This window comes from Salvelinus fontinalis, chromosome 26 (genome assembly GCF_029448725.1).
Source record: "Salvelinus fontinalis isolate EN_2023a chromosome 26, ASM2944872v1, whole genome shotgun sequence".
NCBI classification, from domain to species: domain Eukaryota; kingdom Metazoa; phylum Chordata; class Actinopteri; order Salmoniformes; family Salmonidae; genus Salvelinus; species Salvelinus fontinalis.
In genome coordinates this window covers 27,232,238-27,251,662 of record NC_074690.1, presented here as the reverse complement: position 1 = coordinate 27,251,662, position 19,425 = coordinate 27,232,238, and the positions used below count along the sequence as shown (strand labels likewise).

Below are 19,425 nucleotides of genomic sequence, written 5' to 3'. Positions count from 1 at the left end.
ATGAGGGAACTAACTGTCCCTCCAGGGCCTTGTGTTTCACTGCACAGATGCTGACAGTCAAGGATTTGCCCATCCAAGACACTGGATGGATCTGCTACTCTTCAGTTGTACGTACATGCCCAGGAGGGGTGACAAAGACAGAGCTTTTTAAGTTTCCTTCCATTCCGGTTGCTGGTCTCAGGGTGAATGGGCTCTAAGGGAAGCAGGGAAAACAGTGTCATCTATCTGTTTCTCCACTACTGCCAACATCACCTCCAGCTATTTCTGTCTACCCTTCCGTCCTTCACTCAATGAAACTGTATAGTGAGGACCTTCAACAAAGTTCAAGGTAGCCCATCAAAAAGGCTTGAAAATCAAAATTTTTCCCCCAGACATATTTATGAAGAGGTACGATTGTTAAAAAGGGGTCATCGTTGTTGGAGAAGTTAGCACTGTCTGTAACGTATTCCCTCCAAGCAAATCATAAGGGATTTTTCCCAGCAGGTTCTGACAGCATGGCACAGAACCAAAAACACTACAATAAATGAGGAACTCCCCACAATATTTTGTTGTCCTGCTTGCAACCTTAAATCAATTATGCAGTTCACACAAGGTTGTGTGTGCATTACCGCACCTCACCACTAATAGTGCTATATTACCACTGCAGTTACAGTATAGCCTATGGAACTAACCAAGATATGATGTTAAAAAAACATCAAATGCAAATATCACAAAATACACTTTGAACTCTTAACATATTGTAGAGCAGAGTGCACAATGATTCATGAAAAAAAACAAATCTAGTTTAGTCTCCAGTCCTTACTGCTCTAAGGAGAGATTCTTGGTGACTGTCCTCTTCTGAACTACAGTGTGTCAACACACTACTCCCCTTAATCACTCTAATCCCAGTAAGCCTCCCTCTCATTGCTGGAAGATCTGTTGTGTTATATCACAATGTGTGTGAGGCATCAGCTATTATTACCATCTGGGATTGTGTGGCCAGTCTGCCAGTGCTAGGCCTGCTGAACCCACTGAATCGTACAGTCATTAAAGGAAGCACTCTCTCGCTCTTTCTCTCTCTACAAGTCATAAGTTAGCCTACATAGAGGATGTGATTTTAACACTAGAAAATCCTGCCAATGACCAGTCATTTTGACTGTAACGTTCTAACAGTCTAATAAATACATGTATGTTATCAGGAAAATAATTTATGAAGGTCCTGGTGAATATTAGAATATGAAGAAAAAAACATATGTAAAAGAACACAAGAGCATTTTCATTAGTTGATGTTACTGTAGGCCATGGAACATTAACTAGATTCAGCGGCGGGACGATTTTTTCTTGAGCGGATGGTCGGGGGGCCTGAGCATAATCACAAATAATTTGTACACTGCAAATTGACCGCAAGAATCCCAAACAGATATAGTATTTGACTAAAACATAACCACAATTCAAGTGTTCAATTTATCACAAAGAAACTATTATAATTTTGTCAGGTCTTAAGAAACATTATGGAATTAAGAAAATGTATTTCAAAAGAACAGAATAGCATATTTTAAGTTGTATTATGTTATTAGTCTTTGATTAGTAGCCTGGGCTATATGCTGCTGCATATAGCATAGCCCACGTGTGGAGTGCATCGAACAGCTGTTATTCTTGGAAAAAGTTATTTTTTTAAATAGAACTCATCTCTTCAATTTTATATTTTGCAAAGGTAAGTGTTTTGGAAACGTCGAAATCGGACCTTTCTCTCCAAGGTCATTATAGTTTCGTTTTTTTATACTCATTTTTATTTATTTTTGATTTTATTTTGAATTTTGTTTAGTTTCAATTCGTTTTCAGACTTGATTTGCTAGTTGTTATTTAGATTCAGTTGTATAAAAATATTTATAATTCGTTTTAACATGATATCGTTTCAGTTTTAGTTTTAGTTTTAGCGACAGAAATCATGAGTGGGCCAAGCTAGAAGCAGTTTGTCTTGCATAGTTGTCTTGTGTTTGTTATGTCAATTCTTGCAACAGTAATAATAAGGTGATGGGTCAGGTTATAGGTTAAGTTAGGTTTAAAGTGGCAATCAGCAGTTGCTACATCCATTTTTGGAAGTATAAATTAATGATATGTACCCATTGATTCTTGAAGAATATAACTTAGAAATGCTTCATGAGCGTAGTTCATGTGTCGTTCCCCATCAGAACCCAAAACATAAGCTTGTTTTACTCCAATGTTTGTATTAAAAAAAAGTAAACAGACACTGTAAAGCCTCAAAACATGGGGCTCTACTCCATCTGTATCGCTGAAGCATTACAGATGATAAGATAGAAAGGTAAAGGTAATTTCCGATTGAGTCGACATCTGCAGCGTTTACCGTGAATTCAGTCTACGAACATTGCCTTTAAATTTCAATCATGCTGCGACGCTGAACTTCCGCGATATAGATTGAATACAGCCCATGTTTAAATCTTTTTTTTACATCATAGTGGGTTAGTCCTTGCAACAATACTTCTGTCTATGATTTATTAGAGTGGTTACATATTTTTTAATTTTATTTAACCTTTATTTAACTAGGAAAATCAGTTAAGAACAAATTCTTATTTACAATGATGGCCTACCAAAAGGCCTCCTGCAGGGAAGGTGGCTGAGATAAAAAAAAAATAAATAAATACAAATATATGAAAAAACACACATCACGACATGAGAGACACATTTTTCCAGCCCCATCCCTCAGCTTTTACAGAAACAATAGCGGGGATTACACTTTGTTATTGTTTCAATTGCTGATTGGCCCTTTCAATTATAAACTCATTCTCAATGTGGCTTGGATTTAAAAGGAATAGCGCTGACTCTGGTGCAATAAATATCTTGCCCATGTTTACACCAATCCAATGCCTTTTCACCTCAGTAGGACATGTAAGAAGACTCAAATTAGCTACCTAGCCAATACTTTACCTGTTAGCTAGTGACAGTAATGTAGACTCGTGTATTCCATACCTTGGAGCATCGTAAGCTAGGCAAGCAAACCGTCTGTCTCGAGAAACTAATAGTGATGCATAAACTGTCCCTATTTGTAACATCGCCATCTCCTGGCAGTATTTACCCACCAGAATCAGTAGCTTTAAAACCCCCCAAAAGCATTAAAACCCCATTACATTTTTGCCCAAAGTTAAAAATCTAAAAACTAAAACTGAACATAATTCATGATGGTTTTATTGAATTTTAGTTTGGTTTGGAGTCAAAGATAATAGTTTCAGTATAGTTTTAGTTTTTCAAACATTTTTTTTAATTATTTTATTTTATTTGACTAAATACATTTTTTATAATTAGTTTCTGTTTTAGCTTCAGTTTACTATAATAACCTTGTTTCTCACTTTCTCTATATAGAAATAAAATGTCTTACCTGCTTGTGACTGTAGGAGGATTTTAAATTGTCACTTTTTGGCGCTCCGTTTCGCTGCCCCTGTGCAATTCCAAGCTGCACTAGACCATCTCTTCAATTTGACAATTGATAATATTGTCACCAGACTACTGTCAATTCCATCTTGTCTTTAGGCTAATTCTATTGTTATACTGTATGTGCGAAGTTCGTTTCAATATGGTTAAGATGTAGTTTTTATGGGCCATCAGCTAACTGCCGATGAATGAGGGGCAGGGGGGGACACGTCCTCTTAAAACTGCTTTTAATACAAATTATGTAATTCTCTAACACAACATACGTGTGTTAAATAGACTCATTCAGGAAAAGTCAAGGGTGGAGGGGGCATGATTTTTCTATTTTAAATTCATATACAATCAAAATGACTGCCTCGGTGCTTCTAGTGTTAGAGAGAAGAGTGCTGTCACTGACATCCCTTCACTCCGGCACCCATGGACCTCCGATCAACAGACTGTGGGCACGGCCGCATAGCACTGAACAGGGACATGGACTCCCACGAGCTGTGATTGTGTTGGCAGGCCACAATTTGGGCGAAGATGCCGTGTATTGTTGCAGCGAACCCAGGGGAAGGAGCCAGTGGAACAAGAGAAAGAGAGACACTAGCAACAGACCCCATCACTCACACATCACCATCTCCCTGGGTGCCTGGGGAAGAGACCTTCACCACTACCCCAGTCACAGACCAGTTTGAGGCTGCAACCCAAATGGCACCCTATTCCCTATATAGTGCACTACTTTTGACCAGAGCCCTAGGTTGCCATTTGGGACGCAGTCGGAGTCTACTCACTGCTGCACGCTAGCCTAACACCAGGCATCACCATCAGTCCCTGCCTGGCCATGAGACCCAGTGTATATTCAGGGGCATTTCAAATTGCTTTATATAAAACAGCTTTAAAACAAGTGAGCCTTGAAAAGGTTCTGGATTTCAATGAAAGACAACCATCATGCTCTTTTTATATGCTTATTTTGGTGTCTACAACGTTGACTTTAGCCTTTCACACTCATGTATTGGGTGCAGCATGGGGTAGGATAAATTCCCAGCGCATTTCACATCATCTACTGGAAGAAATTGGTCTGTTGAAGGAAGCATCTCTGGGGAAATCTTAATGGATCAACTCTACTGCAGCTACTATCAAGCGATGAAAGTTTTTACTCCCCCAACATCCTCCCTCCAATCATGTCTTTTCTTCAGATGCGAGGGCTTGGGGCAGACACACACAAAGAAAGATTCCTTTTATCGCATAATGCACATCCTGCCAGCCTCTATCTGTGATGCAGTAATCACCCGTATACCGTCCCACGGAAAGGGGCCAATTCCAAACACTCTATTTACCTATTTTGTGTTTTGTGTTATCACTTTGGGAACAGAGTTGGGTTCGTAGATGGAATGGTGGAAGTCACATATCTCGCGAGCTAGAGGGAAGATGATAGATGACATGAAAGAGTGATCTATTCTCCTCTAAAACAAGTGTCAGTAAAATGAAAAACTGCTGCTCTATCATTTGACAAAAACGTATACTATGAAATCAGGACCGTCTGCAAGCAGCACTGAGAGATAACGTGGTCGGGATGAACAATGATTTTCTGTCTTGACATCCAAGAAAAAAATCTACTTCAATGATAAAGTCAAATGACAGGCCAAGCATACATTCTGCGTTTAACAAGACATGTAGCTGTGCCCACTTCACTCTTGTAATATATCATCTGTGCCTTTAAAATGTTATCAGCATTAAATAATTCAAAGCTTCTAAAGTACAGGCACTTTGTAGCAATGTCTAATACTGGCGCAATGACCTTGGTAGTAAAGTTTTTCTGCCTAATATACAAACTACTGAATCAGCTACATGTATAATCGAAATGTCAAATAAAATGGCTGCATTCATTTTCTGGTATGGTGCTAGGATTGATGGGAGTTTTTATAAATGTATTTTTCTGCCCTGCAGTCTTACCTGTTATAGATGTCGTCATCTTCTCCTCCCCAGCCCCAGTACTCGTTGGGGAAGCCATTGATCTTGAGAAACTGTTTTTTGCTCAGCCCGGAAACCCCGCCAAAGTACCCCGCATAAGGAAGCCTGCAAGAGAAAAGAACTGTCAAAGAATTGAGGCAGTTGTCAGTTTTGAATTTCACGACGGATCCTGGCATTTCAAAACAACAAGCCTGTCAAATATGGATACTCTGCTGTATTGCATTCAAGACAAGTGAAAATTAGAACAAGACATGTATTCATGCATTTCATGTGCATAGTGTAACAATGGAACAGTATAAACAAAATACAAGTACATTAACAATATATTGCTTCTACAGATAGCTTTTTTTAAGAAGTTGGGAACAATCGCATGATGTGAAGCACTATTATTTACGCACATGACTTAGAGCTAACAATATATTGGGAAAGGGAGAAAGAGACTTAATTCCCTATGGGCCCTGGTCAAAAGTAGTGCACTCTATAAGGAATAGGGTTCCATTTGGGACTCACAGAGCCTTTCTACAGAGCCCCACTGTAATGTTCCAGTACAGTGCTGAAGGTTAGCAGTGGCATGTCGGGTCCCTGAAGTCTGCCTCAGGCCAGTGGTGATTGGTGTGCGACAGGCAGTTTCATGTTTAAAGACGACAAGCACAACACTAATGAGGCCATCTGCTTTAGCAGCAGCCTTCACACAAACAGTGTGGAGAGAGAATCCTTCTGTTTGTGTGTGTGTGTGTGTGTGTGTGTGTGTGTGTGTGTGTGTGTGTGTGTGTGTGTGTGTGTGTGTGTGTGTGTGTGTGTGTGTGTGTGTGTGTGTGTGTGTGTGTGTGTGTGTGTGTGTGTGTGTGTGTGTGTGTGTGTGCACTACCATTCAAAAGTTTGGGGTCACTTAGAAATGCCCTTGTTTTTGAAAGAAAAGCACATTTTTGTCGATTAAAAAAGCATAAAATTGATCATAAATACAGTGTAGACATTGTTAATATTGTAAATGACTATTGTAGCTGGAAACAGCAGATTTTTTATGGAATATCTACATAGGCGTACATAGGCTGATTATCAGCAACCATCACTCCTGTGTTCCAATGGCATGTTGTGTTAGCTAATCCAAGTTTATCATTTTAAAAGGCTAATTGATCATTAGAAAACCATTTTGCAATTATGTTAGCACAGTTGAAAACTGTTGTATTGATTAAAGAAGCAATAAAACTGGCCTTCTTTAGACTAGTTGAGTATCTGGAGCATCAGCTTTTGTGGGTTTGATTACAGGCTCAAAATGTCCAGAAACAAAGACTTTCTTCTGAAACTTGTCAGTCTATTCTTGTTCTGAGAAATGAAGGCTATTCCATGTGAGAAATTTCCAAGAAACTGAAGATCTGGTACAACGCTATGTACTACTCCGTTCACAGAACAGCGCAAACTGGCTCTAACCAGAATAGAAAGAGGAGTGGGAGGCCCCATTGCAACAACTGAGCATCTACAAGTACATTAGAGTGTCTAGTTTGAGAAACAGACGCCTCACAAGAGGCTATATAGAGGGGGTACTGGTACCGAGTTAATGTGCGGGGAGTACAGGTTAGTCGTGGTAATCTGTACATGTAGGTAGGGGTAAAGTGACTATGCATAGATAATAAACAGTGAGTAGCAGCAGTATAAAAACAAAAGGGGTGGGGGGATCAATGCAAATAGTCTGGGTGGCCATTTGATTAATTGTTCAGTAGTCTTATGGCTTGGGGGTAGAAGCTGTTGAGGAGCCTTTTGGACCTAGACTTGACGCTTCGGTACCGCTTGCTGTGCAGTAGCAGAGAAAACAGTCTATAACTTGGGTGACTGGAGTCTTTGACAATTTTTTGGGCCTTCCTCGGACACCACCTAGTATATAGGTCCTGGTTGGCAGGAAGCTTGGCCCCAGTGATGTACTGGGCTGTACGCACTACCCTCTGTAGCGCCTCTGTAGATGCCGACCAGTTGACATACCAGGCGGTGATGCAACTGGTCAGAATGCTCTCAATGGTGCCGCTGTATAACTTTTTGAGGATCTGGGCAGGTTTTGGCTGGGTTTCCCTTTGTAGTCTGTAATAATTTGCAAGCCCTGCCACATCCGACGAGCATCAGAGCCAGTGTAGTAGGATTCATTCTTAGTCTTGTATTGATGCTTTGCCTCTTTGATGGTTTGTCTGAGGGCATAGAAGGATTTCTTATAAGCGTCCGGATTAGAGTTCCACTACTTGAAAGCGGCAGCTCTAGCCTTTAGCTCGGTGCAGATGTTGCCTGTAATCCATGGCTTCCGGTTGGGATATGTATGCACGGTCACTGTGGGGATGACATCGTCAATGTACTTATTGATGAAGCCGGTGACTGAGATGGTATACTCCTCAAAGCCATTGAATGAATCCCAGAACATATTCCAATCTGTGCTAGCAAAACAGTCCTGTAGCGTAGCATCTGCGTCATCTGACCACTTACGTATTGAGCGAGTCACAGGTACTTCCTGCTCTAGTTTTTGCTTGTAAGCAGGAATCAGGGGGATAGAATTATGGTCAGATTTTCCAAATAGAGTACGAGGGAGAGCTTTGTATGCGTCTCTGTGTGTGGAGTAAAGGTGGTCTAGAGTATTTTTTCCTCTGGTTGCACATGTGACATGCTGGTAGAAATTAGGTATCTGTAAATGTGCATGTACACTGTTGCCCATCTACTGTTGCTAGCCCCAAATCTGCTTCACTGATTTCTGCTCTCGTAAAAGCCTGGGATTTCTGAACATTAACACTAGAAGCTTATTACCTAAAAATTGATTAATTGAAAGTGTGGGTTCCCAGCTCAAATTCAGATGTGTTGGTCATTACTGAGACGTGGTTAAGGAAGAGTGTTTTGAAAACTGATGTTAACCTTTCTGGTTATAACCTTTTCGGCAAGACAGATCTTCCAAAGGTGGGGGAGTGGCAAACTTTACCAAGGATCACCTTCAGTGCTTGATTGTCTCCACCAAGTCTGTCCCCAAACACTTTTATTGGCAAGTTTTAAGCATTAAACTTTCAAATAGCTCTTTGTTGACTGTTGCTGGGTGCTATTGTCCTTCATCAGTACCGGCCTGTACCCTACCTGCCCTAAGCTCTCTCCTGGCCCCTTACACTAAGTCTGAATTTGTACACTAAGTCTGAATTTGTCCTACTAGGTGACCTAACCTAGGACATGCTTTAACCACTGGGACATGCTTAAAGTCCTAAAGCAATGGGACTCCCTAAATCTCTCTCAGATTATTACCAATCCCACATGGTATGACTCCAAAAACCCAGAAAAGGCTACTCTCCACGATGTTATCGTCACAAATAATCCTGATAGGTATCAGTCTGGTATTTTCTGTAATGACCTTAGTGATCACTATTTTACAGCCTGTGTTCGTAATGGCAGCTCAGTGAAACGGCCTGTCCTGATTTGTCATAGATGCTTGGTAAAAAAACTTTAATGAGCAAGCCTTCCTTCATAAAATGGCCTCTGTAAAATAGTATAGAATCAGTTTGATCCCCTCTGTCGAAGACGCTTGGACCTTTTTTGACATTTTCAGTGGTATTGTTATATAACCCCAAGAAGTTCTGGTTAAAATGGTTAAAGACCTGGAGAATAAACCCTCCCCAGCTGCCCATGTCCCATAAAACTTCTTGTCAATAGGGGGCGCTGTTTTCACTTTGGAAAAAATCATGCCCAAATTAAACTGCCTCGCACTCTATTCTAGATCGTACAATATGCATATTATTATTACTATTGGATAGAAAACACTCTCAAGTTTCTAAAATTGTTTGAATTATATCTGTGAGTAAAACAGAACTCATTTTGCAGCAAACTTCCAGACAGGAAGTGAAAAATCTGAAAACGAGGCTCTGTTTCAGGGCCTGCCTATTCAATTACCTAATATTTATCGATATGCATGCACTTCATACGCCTTCCACTAGATGTCAACAGGCAGTGGAAGGTGGAATGGGGTGTCTAGCGTGATCTGAGGTCGAACAAGAGCTCTTGGAATGACGTGTCCAGAATTTCCTTTGTCTACCAAGGCGCGGGAAGTACCTCCATATTGTCTTATGATAAGCGTTCGGTATACACGGCTAATATATCCGGCTCTGTTTTTATTTGATACATATTAGAAAAACATCATAAAGTAGGTTTTTTCAACCGAGTTTCAGTTTATTCAACGTTTATTGGGACTTTTGGAGTTTTCCGTTCTTTGCGTCGAGAGAAACTGGGAACGTCATCAACATTGGCTATCATTGTGGCACGAATTCGACAGGAGAAAAGGACATTCTAAAACCAAACAACGATTTATCCTCGACCTAGGACTCCTTGTACAAGATTATGATGGAAGCTCAACAAAAGTAAGAACAATTTATGATGTTATTTCGTATTTCTGTGGAAAATGTTATTCCTATTCTCTGCCGTTTTGGCGGGCGCTGTCTCACAATAACGATAGCTGTTTGTTATGGTAAAGTTATTTTAAAAAATCTAACACGGCGGTTGCATTAAGAACTAGTGTATCTTTAATTTGCCATACAACAAGTATTTTTATGTAAAGTTTATGATGAGTTCTTTGGTCAGATTAGGTGAGTGTCCAAAATAGCTCCGGACATTCTGGTGAATCGATGCTACATATTCACAATGTATAACCACGGTTTGCAGCTCTAAATATGCACATTTTCGAACAAAACATAAGTGTATTGTATAACTTGATGTTATAAGACTGTCATCTGATGAAGATGGTCAAGGTTAGTGATTAATTTTATATATTTTGCTGGTTTTTGCGAATGCTATCTATGCGGTGAATAAATGCGCTTGTGTGTTTGGCTATTGTGGTAAGCTAATATAATGCTATATTGTGTTTTCGCTGTAAAACACTTAAAAAAATCGGAAATATTGGCTGGATTCACAAGATGTTTATCTTTCATTTGCTGTCCACCATGTATTTTTCATAAATGTTTTATGATGAGTATTTAGGTATTTCACGTTGCTCTCTGTAATTATTCTGGCTGCTTTGGTGATATTTTTGATGGTAGCTGCAATGTAAAACTATGATTTATACCTCAAATATGCACATTTTCGAACAAAACATAAATGTATTGTATAACATGTTATAAGACTGTCATCTGATGAAGTTGTTTCTTGGTTAGTAACTAATTATATCTATATTTGGTCGGTTTTGTGATAGCTACCTATGCGGTAGAAACATGGTGAAAATATGCGGTTGAGTCTTTGGCTATTGTGGTTAGCTAATAGAAATACATATTGTGTTTTCGCTGTAAAACATTTTAAAAATCGGAAATGATGGCTGGATTCACAAGATGTTTATCTTTCATTTGCTGTATTGTACTTGTGATTTCATGATATTTATATGCTATTATTTACTTGTGGCGCTGTGCTAGGCTATGCTAGTCAGCTTTTACTGATGAGGATGCTCCCGGATCCGGGATGGGTGTTAAGTAAAGGTTAATGTTAATGATGTGGTTGTTACTAAAAATAACCACATGGCTGAGCTCTTTAATCACCACTTCATTAAGTCAGGATTCCTATTTGACACAGCCATGCCTCCTTGCCTGTCCAACACTTCCTCATCTCCCACCCCTTCTAGTGCGACTAGCCCTGATGCTCCTCCCTCTTTCCCCCTGCTACAAAGTTTCTCTCTGCAGGTGGTCACTGAGTCCGAGGTGCTAAAGGAACTCCTTAAACTTGACCCCAAAAAATCATCTGGGTCAGATGGTTTAGAGTCTAAACTTTAGACCCTTCTTAAAAGTTGCTGCCCCTATCATCGCCAAGCCTATTTCTGACGTTTTTAACCTGTCTCTCCTCTCTGGGTTCCCATTGCTTGGAAGGCAACCACGGTTCGTCCTTTATTTAAAGGGGGAGATCAAGCTGATCTTAACTGTTATAAGCCTACTTCTATTTTGCCCTGTTTATCAAAAGTGTTGGGGAAAATAACTTGCCAATAATCAACTGACTGGCTTTCTTGATGACCATAGTATTCTCTCGGGTATGCAATCTGGTTTCCGCTCAGATTATGGATGTGTCACTGCAACTTTGAAGGTCCTCAATGATATCACCATTGCCCTTCATTCTAAGCAATGTTGTGCTGCTATTTTTATTTACTTGGCAAAGCTTTTGATACAGTAGACCATTCCATTATTGTGGGCCGGCTAATGAGTATTGGTGTCTCTGAGGGGTCTTTGGCCTGGTTTGCTAACTACCTCTTACAAAGAGTGCAGTGTATAAAGTCAGAACATCTGCTGTCTCAGCCACTGCCTGTCACCAAGGCGTTACCCCAAGGTTCGATCCTAGGCCCCACGCTCTTCTCAATTTACATCAACAACATAGCTCAGGCAGTAGGAAGCTCTCTCATCCATTGATATGTCTTATACTCAGCTGGCCCCTCCCCAGATTTCCTGTTAAACGCTCTACAACAAAGCTGTCTTAGTGTCCAACAAGCTTTCTCTGCCCTTAACCTTGTTCTGAACACCTTCAAAACAAAGGTAATTTGGTTTGTTAAGAAGAATGCCCCTCTCCCCACAGGTGTGATTACTACCTCTGAGGGTTTAGAGCTTGAGGTAGTCACCGAGTACAAGTACTTGGGAGTATGGCTTGATGGTACACTTTCCTTCTCTCAGCACATATCAAAGCTGCAGGCTAAAGTTAAATCTAGACTTGGTTTGCTCTATTGTAATCGCTCCTCTTTCATCCCAGCTGCCAAACTAACCCTGATTCAGATGACCATCCTACCCATGCTAAATTACGGAGACGTAATTTATAGATCGGCAGGAAAGGGTGCTCTCGAGCGGCTAGATGTTCTTTACCATTCGGCCATCAGATTTGCCACCAATTCTCCTTATAGGACACATCACTGCCCTCTATACTCCTCTGTAAACTGGTCATCTCTGTATACCAGTTGCAAGACCCACTGGTTGATGCTTTTTTATAAAACCCTCTTAGGCCTCACTCCCTCCCCATCTGAGATATCTACTGCAGCCCTCATCCTCCACATACAACACCCATTCTACCAGTTACATTCTGTTAAAATACTTATGTCATGCAATAAAATGCAAATTAATTACTTAAAAATCATACAATGTGATTTTATGGATTCCGTCTCTCACAGTTGAAGTGTACCTATGATAAAAATTACAGACCTCTACATGTTTTGTAAGTAGGAAAACCTGCAAAATCGGCAGTGTGTCAAATACTTGTTCTACCCACTGTATATATATATATTTATTTTAAAGATATATATTTTTAATCCCAGCCCCCGTCCCCGTCCCCGCAGGAGGCCTTTTGCCTTTTGGTAAGCCGTCATTGTAAATAATAATAATAGTTTGTTCTTAACTGACTTGCCTAGTTAAATAAAGGTTAAATAAAGGATCAAATGGATTGAAGTTTGTCTGCATTAAAGTCCCCGGCCACTAGGAGCGCCGCTTCTGGATGAGCATTTTATTGTTTGCTTATGGCCTTATACAGCTCGTTGAGTGCTGTCTTAGTGCCCGCGTTTGTGGTGGTAAACAGACGGCTAAGAAAAATAAGGATGAAAATTCTCTTGGTAGATAGTGTGGTCTACAGCTTATCATGAGGTACTCTACCTCAGGCAAGCAATACCTCGAGACTACCTTAATATTAGACATTGCGTACCAGCTGTTATTGACAAAAAGACACACAACCCCAACCCTCGTATTACCGGACGTAGCTGTACTGGAAAACCCAGACAACTATATATTATCCGTGTTGCTCAGCCACGACTCGATGAAAGATAAGATTTTACAGTTTTTAATGTCCCGTTGGTAGGATAGTCTCGAACGGAGCTCAGCCAGTTTATTCTCCAGTGATTGCACGTTGGCTAATAGAACAGATGGTAGAGGCGGGTTACCCACTCGCAGGCGAATTCTCACAAGGCACCCTGATCTCCACCCTCTGTATTTCCTTCTTTTTTCATGTGAATGACAGGGATTTGGGCCTTGTCTGGGAGCAACATTATATCCTTTGCTTCAGACTCATTAAAGCAATAGCTTTGTCCAGGTCGAGGTGAGTAATCTCTGTTCTGATATCCAGAAACTCTTTTCGGTCATAAGAGATGGTAGCATCAACATTATGCACAAAATAAGTTATAAACAATGTGAAAAAACCTCACAAAATAGCACAAGTTGTTAGGAGCCCGTAAAACAGCAGCAATACCCTCCAGCGCCATTCTTAAAAAAAAAAAGTATATTATCCTATAGTTGCTTCATGCAGCCCATACTGTATACGTTTTGATTTCTAAGTCTTTCTAGTGTTTGTATCATGCACTCTAACATTGCCAAATAACTCTAAAACTACTGTATAGGACCTGTTTCAAATGATCACTTTTACGCTCAACATAGCCACTTCATATGTGCATTTGCTCCGTAATGTGAAAAATATCCTTTCTATTTTACTCAGCTAAGTTCAATTATACTCTTCTTAGTATAAAAATAATATAATACAAAAGAATCGCACCGGACTGATAACATATCTTGTCAGCTAAAAGAACAAGTCTACAACCTATGGCATGGCACATAACCAGATAGCATACAGTATGCCAACTCATATTCTGTTCTTCTGAAATTTTCTTCATATCATAATGTTTCTTTAAACCTCCCTAAAATAAATAATGGATGTATTGTGATGTGTATATTAAATATATATTTTTTAACTTTTTTAAATGTAGATGCTCCAAAGGCGCATCAATGGCTTGTATGCTTGGAGGGCTGGAGATGCTCAACATGTTTATGTTAATTAATGGTCAGTTACCATGAGACCAGCAGTCTTTTTTTGCATAACAATGGCTGACAAAATGTGTACAGGTACCCCCTGTATATAGTCTCCACATTGACTCTGTACAGGTACCGCCTGTATATAGTCTCCACATTGACTCTGTACAGGTACCCCCTGTATATAGCCTCCACATTGACTCTGTACAGGTACCCCCTGTATATAGCCTCCACATTGACTCTGTACAGGTACCCCCTGTATATAGCTCTGCTATTGTTATTTACTGCTGCTCTTTAATTATTTGTTATTGTTATCTCTTACTTTTATTTTGTATTTTTTTTAAACTGCATTGTTGGTTAAGGGCTTTTAAGTAAGCATTTCACTGTAAGGTCTACCTACACCTGTTGTATTCGGCGCATGTGACAAATACAATTTGATTTGATTAGAAAGTGACATGATTGGGTTGCCCTTTGGCCCATACACAAAGACAAACATTTTTACATCACAGTGCAATAAGCAAGTTGACTGGAATCCAATGAAAGGCAAAGTGAAAGTTCATTTCAAACTCAGTCAAAAGAACCGGAGACAGTACTTTTGCTTTTACTTTTGGTGAATTTCGCCATTATATTCAGCAAAACAGGTCGCATCATCCTGTAAAAATCATGTGTGCAGTCCCAAAACAATATCTTCAAACTTTTATATAAGAACTATCCATTTAAAAGCATCTACATTACCAAATCAATAAACATAAGATGCTAGGAGTTGAGAATATAGGCTTGAAAAACGAATAACAGATTTCACTCAGAGTAAATATACGTGTGAGTGACAGTACACAATACAGTTGACCTACCTGAAGCCAAACTTGTCCATAGCGATGGCAAAGTGTCTTGGCTGGTCGTAACAGTGGTAGAGGTTACGGTCGTCCATAGGGATGAGGTCCACATCGCTGAAGATGAAGCAGTCGTACTCTGCATCCTTCAGGGCCTCGGTGTAGCCCACGTTCAGGAGCTTGGCTCTGTTGAAGGTGTCCTCACCAAGCTGCAAGATAACATAGAAAAAACCCTGGTCAGAAACTGATGGACATATTGAGATCTACTGTAGCGGGATTAAGTTACATTTGCCATAGTTCAAGCAAAAATGTCATATTTGATAGACTTAACATATCGGGTTCTGAAGGTGGTATTTGCAAGCCTAAATAGCAAGCTTGTGCTAATGTAACTCTCAGATCATTGTGTGCATAAACACAGCATATTGACAAAGAAACATGTTGTGAAGAACCCCACAGGAAGAATGGCCCACATCAGATATCCGACAACTAAGATTAAACTATGCTACGTAAAAAATACTGCATCACAACTTGCTTCCCTTATTTTGATAACAGAACCAATCACAGTGCCTCAGGTAAAGTAACTGTAACGTTCGTCTTGTGGTGAATGAACGGACCAAGGCGCAGCGGGTGACGAATACATACTGATTTATTAAATGAAAGACGAAAACACTAAAGAACACTAAAGAACAAACTACAAAACAATAAACGAAGGCAACAGACCTGAAACAAACGGACTTACATATAGACGAAGAACGCACGAACAGACTACCTAAAACGAACGAACAAACGAAACAGTCCCATGTGGAATACACAGACACAGGAACAATCACCCACAAACAAACAGTGAGAACAACCTACCTTAATATGGTTCTCAATCAGAGGAAACATCAAACACCTGCCTCTAATTGAGAACCATACCAGGCAACACATTAACCCAACATAGAAAACACATAACATAGACTACCCACCCCAACTCACGCCCTGACCAACTAAACACACACAAAACAACAGAAAACAGGTCAGGAACGTGACAGTAACGTATCAGTTTTAACATTTGAACTCATAATGTAGTTCAACACGTAATCCCTTGTAATCCTGTAATACCTGAGATTCAACCAAATAATCCACAGGTAAAATGTTAAGGTTACTTGCGTAACCCCTGTTCTCTGATAATAGAGTGAGGTGTCTCACAATGGGAATTAGCTGGATAAGCAAACAGCGTCTGTCGTAGACAGACAAATCGTGTGGCAAAAGAGGGGGGACCCTGCTCAATATAAACAGAGAGGAAGAGGCTAAGCGAGAGGTTTTACCCTGCCAAAAACTGTCCATGAAAATGTTTTTTGTTTGAAGGTCAATGTGTGTCGAATTTGGTCAACAACATTTTTTATTGGAAATTTGCTACATGAGGTTTATTTGATTGAATAAAAGTTTCATAATGCTTAGGTTGTTAATGAATACACTGATATAAGTGGACGCACATGGCAACTTTTATTTAAAAAAAAATGATATCAGAGATGTGCCTGTTTTCATTAAGATAAGAGGACTCATCAAGGATCTAACACGTTTTAGCATGGGCATTGCCATTGAGGGCTTCCACCATTTTAAAGTGGTCAACTGGGTGGGGATTCCTATGAGTTGGGAGCAATCAGCCAATGAAGAAGAATACAATTGTCTACTTTAAAATCGAGATAGCCTCAATGGCACTATAATGGCACAGATACAAAGATGAGTCCTCTATCTATCTCTATGGCCTGTTGTTCACACGTGTCTGCCCTCTCATTGGCTAGAATGGTCCCACCTGATCTCGCCTCCCGTCTGCCTTCATCTTTGAGGACATGTATTTCCATTGTTAGAGCGAGTGGTCACTTGAGTATCTTGTCAATATAAAATACAATCTTTGATATAAGGCTCCAGGGGCCCGCACTCTGGTCATTCATGTCCCTCTTCCTTGAGGTCTTGCGAGCACTCTATTGTATGGGACCAAATTCTAAACTTTCGACTACTTTAGTACAATATAAGTGAATTTATCCAAATACTTATGACTATTTGACACTTCAAATGGGGGAACTAGATACAAAGAACTTTTATTTCTAAACGGTAAATCAGATACGTATGAAAATACCCCCCCACAAAGTGACATTATGTACGGCCGCCTCATATAAAACATTTGCCAAAATGTAAATGAGTGTAGACACATTTAAAAAATGTAGCTTGACTGTCCAAATAAATACGGAGGGGAGTGTATATTGGCTTTATGCAAATCGTTATCATTTTAATTGTTTATTAACTGTAGCCTTTATTCTTTATCCGAAAAACATACTGCACATCATTAAAAAGTAGGAGACTAAAACAATCTGTTTCAAAAAGTTTCTCATTACACTTCCTGCCGGGGAGATGATGCATTGACTATCTTCTGCAGCCTCTGGTTCCAATCAATACTTATGTTAATTTTAATATTTTCAAAGGCACAAAGAAGAGAACATTAGAGACTTCAATATGTGGCTTTATCAGACCGACGAAGACAGATAAGGTAATATATCTATAAAAAAAACAAATTGTCTTTTTTCTCTCCAGTTGGTGAGCTCATTAAACATTATTGGAGTCATTTTTATTGCTTTAATAAGATGTGTTCCCCCTGAACCATCAGGCATCGCTAGCAAATGGAGCTGTACATCTTGTGTAATCACACGGCTGTGAAGAAAGTTCACATCCATAATAGGGACGATATGTTGACAACTACACACCCACCATTACGCCACCACAGAATAAGAGAGCTGGTGTTAGGATGATAGGATCAGGAGACATGGGTATGAAAACAGATGGTTTGAGAAGTTGAATGGGACCTGCTAATTAAGAGGTCTCATCCATCGGCACAACAGAAGATGGAAGACATTATTCTGGGTTATTCTTGAAATATTCATCCTCCATGCCTCTCAGCTTCAGGATTTTGACGTTAGGCTAATTATTGTGTTTAAACTTCACCAACAGATATGTCTGCTCTAGTTGTGTTGCCAATCTACAACAAGACAGTATCCTTCCAAGGATGATGTGAAAGGATTCCATAACCACTTCCGTCATCATGAAGTGCTTTGAGAGACTAGTCAAGGACCATATCACCTCCACCCTACCTGACACCCTAGACCCACTCCAATTTGCTTACCGCCCCAATAGGTCCACAGTCACACTGCCCTAACCCATCTGGACAAGAGGAATACCTATGTAAGAATGCTGTTCATCGACTACAGCTCAGCATTTAGCACCATGGTACCCTCCAAACTCGTCATTAGGCTCTAGACCCTGGGTTTCGACCCCGCCCTGTGCAACTGGGTCCTGGACTTCCTGACGGGCCGCCCCCAGGTGGTGAGGGTAGGTAACAACATCTCCACCCCGCTGATCCTCAACCCTGGGGCCCCACAAGGGTGCGTTCTCAGCCCTCTCCTGTACTCCCTGTTCACCCATGACTGAGTGGCCATGCACGCCTCCAACTCAATCATCAAGTTTGCAGACGACACTACAGTGGTAGGCTTGATTACCAACAACGACGAGACGGCCTACAGGGAGGAGGTGAGGGCCCTCGAAGTGTGGTGTCAGGAAAATAACCTCACACTCAGTGTCAACAAAACAAAGGAGATGATCGTGGACTTCAGGAAACAGCAGAGGGAGCAGCCCCCTATCCACATCGATGGGACAGTAGTGGAGAAGGTGGAAAGTTTTAAGTTCCTCGGCGTACACATCACGGACAAACTGAAATGGTCCACCCACACAGACAGCGTGGTGAAGAAGGCTCAGCAGCGCCTCTTCAACTTCAGGAGGCTGAAGAAATTCGGCTTGTCACCAAAAACACTCACAAACTTTTACAGATGCACAAACGAGAGCATTCTGTCACTGCCTGGTACGGCAACTGCTCCGCCACAACCGTAAGGCTCTCCAGAGGGTAGTGAGGTCTGCACAACGCATAACCGGGGGCAAACTACCTACCCTCCAGGACACCTACAACACTCGATGTCACAGGAAGGCCAAAAAGATCATCAAGGACAACAACCACCCGAGCCGCGGGGACCAAGAGACTGAAAAACAGCTTCTATCTCAAGGCCATCAGACTGTTAAACAGCCATCCCTAACATTGAGTGGCTGCTGCCAACATACTGACTCATCTCTAGCCACTTTAATAGTGACAAAATTGATGTAATAAAAGTATCACTAGCCACTTTAAACAATGCTACTTTATTTAATGTTTACATACCCTACATTACTCATCTCATATGTATATACTGTACTCTATACCATCTACTGCATCTTGCCTATTTCGTTCGGCCATCGCTCATTCATATATTTTTATGTACATATTTGTATTCATTCCTTTACATTTGTGTGTATAAGGTAGTTGTTGTGAAATTGTTAGGTTAGATTACTTGTTAGATATTACTGCATGGTCGGAACTAGAAGCACAAGCATTTCACTACACTCGCATT

General features: G+C 40.4%; 1 protein-coding gene across 4 annotated transcripts in view; it reads right to left on the bottom strand.

Moving 5' to 3' along the window:
- b4galt2 (UDP-Gal:betaGlcNAc beta 1,4- galactosyltransferase, polypeptide 2) overlaps window positions 1–19,425 on the bottom strand; it is a 161,389-nt gene that overhangs the window by 11,632 nt on the left and 130,332 nt on the right. For all 4 annotated transcript variants that reach the window (XM_055883299.1, XM_055883303.1, XM_055883301.1 and 1 more), the window contains 2 exons: window positions 14,975–15,162; window positions 5,359–5,481 (listed from right to left, as the gene is read on the bottom strand). In XM_055883299.1, the coding sequence (XP_055739274.1) occupies window positions 5,359–5,481; window positions 14,975–15,162 (311 nt within the window). The remainder of the gene's footprint in view (window positions 1–5,358; window positions 5,482–14,974; window positions 15,163–19,425) is intronic.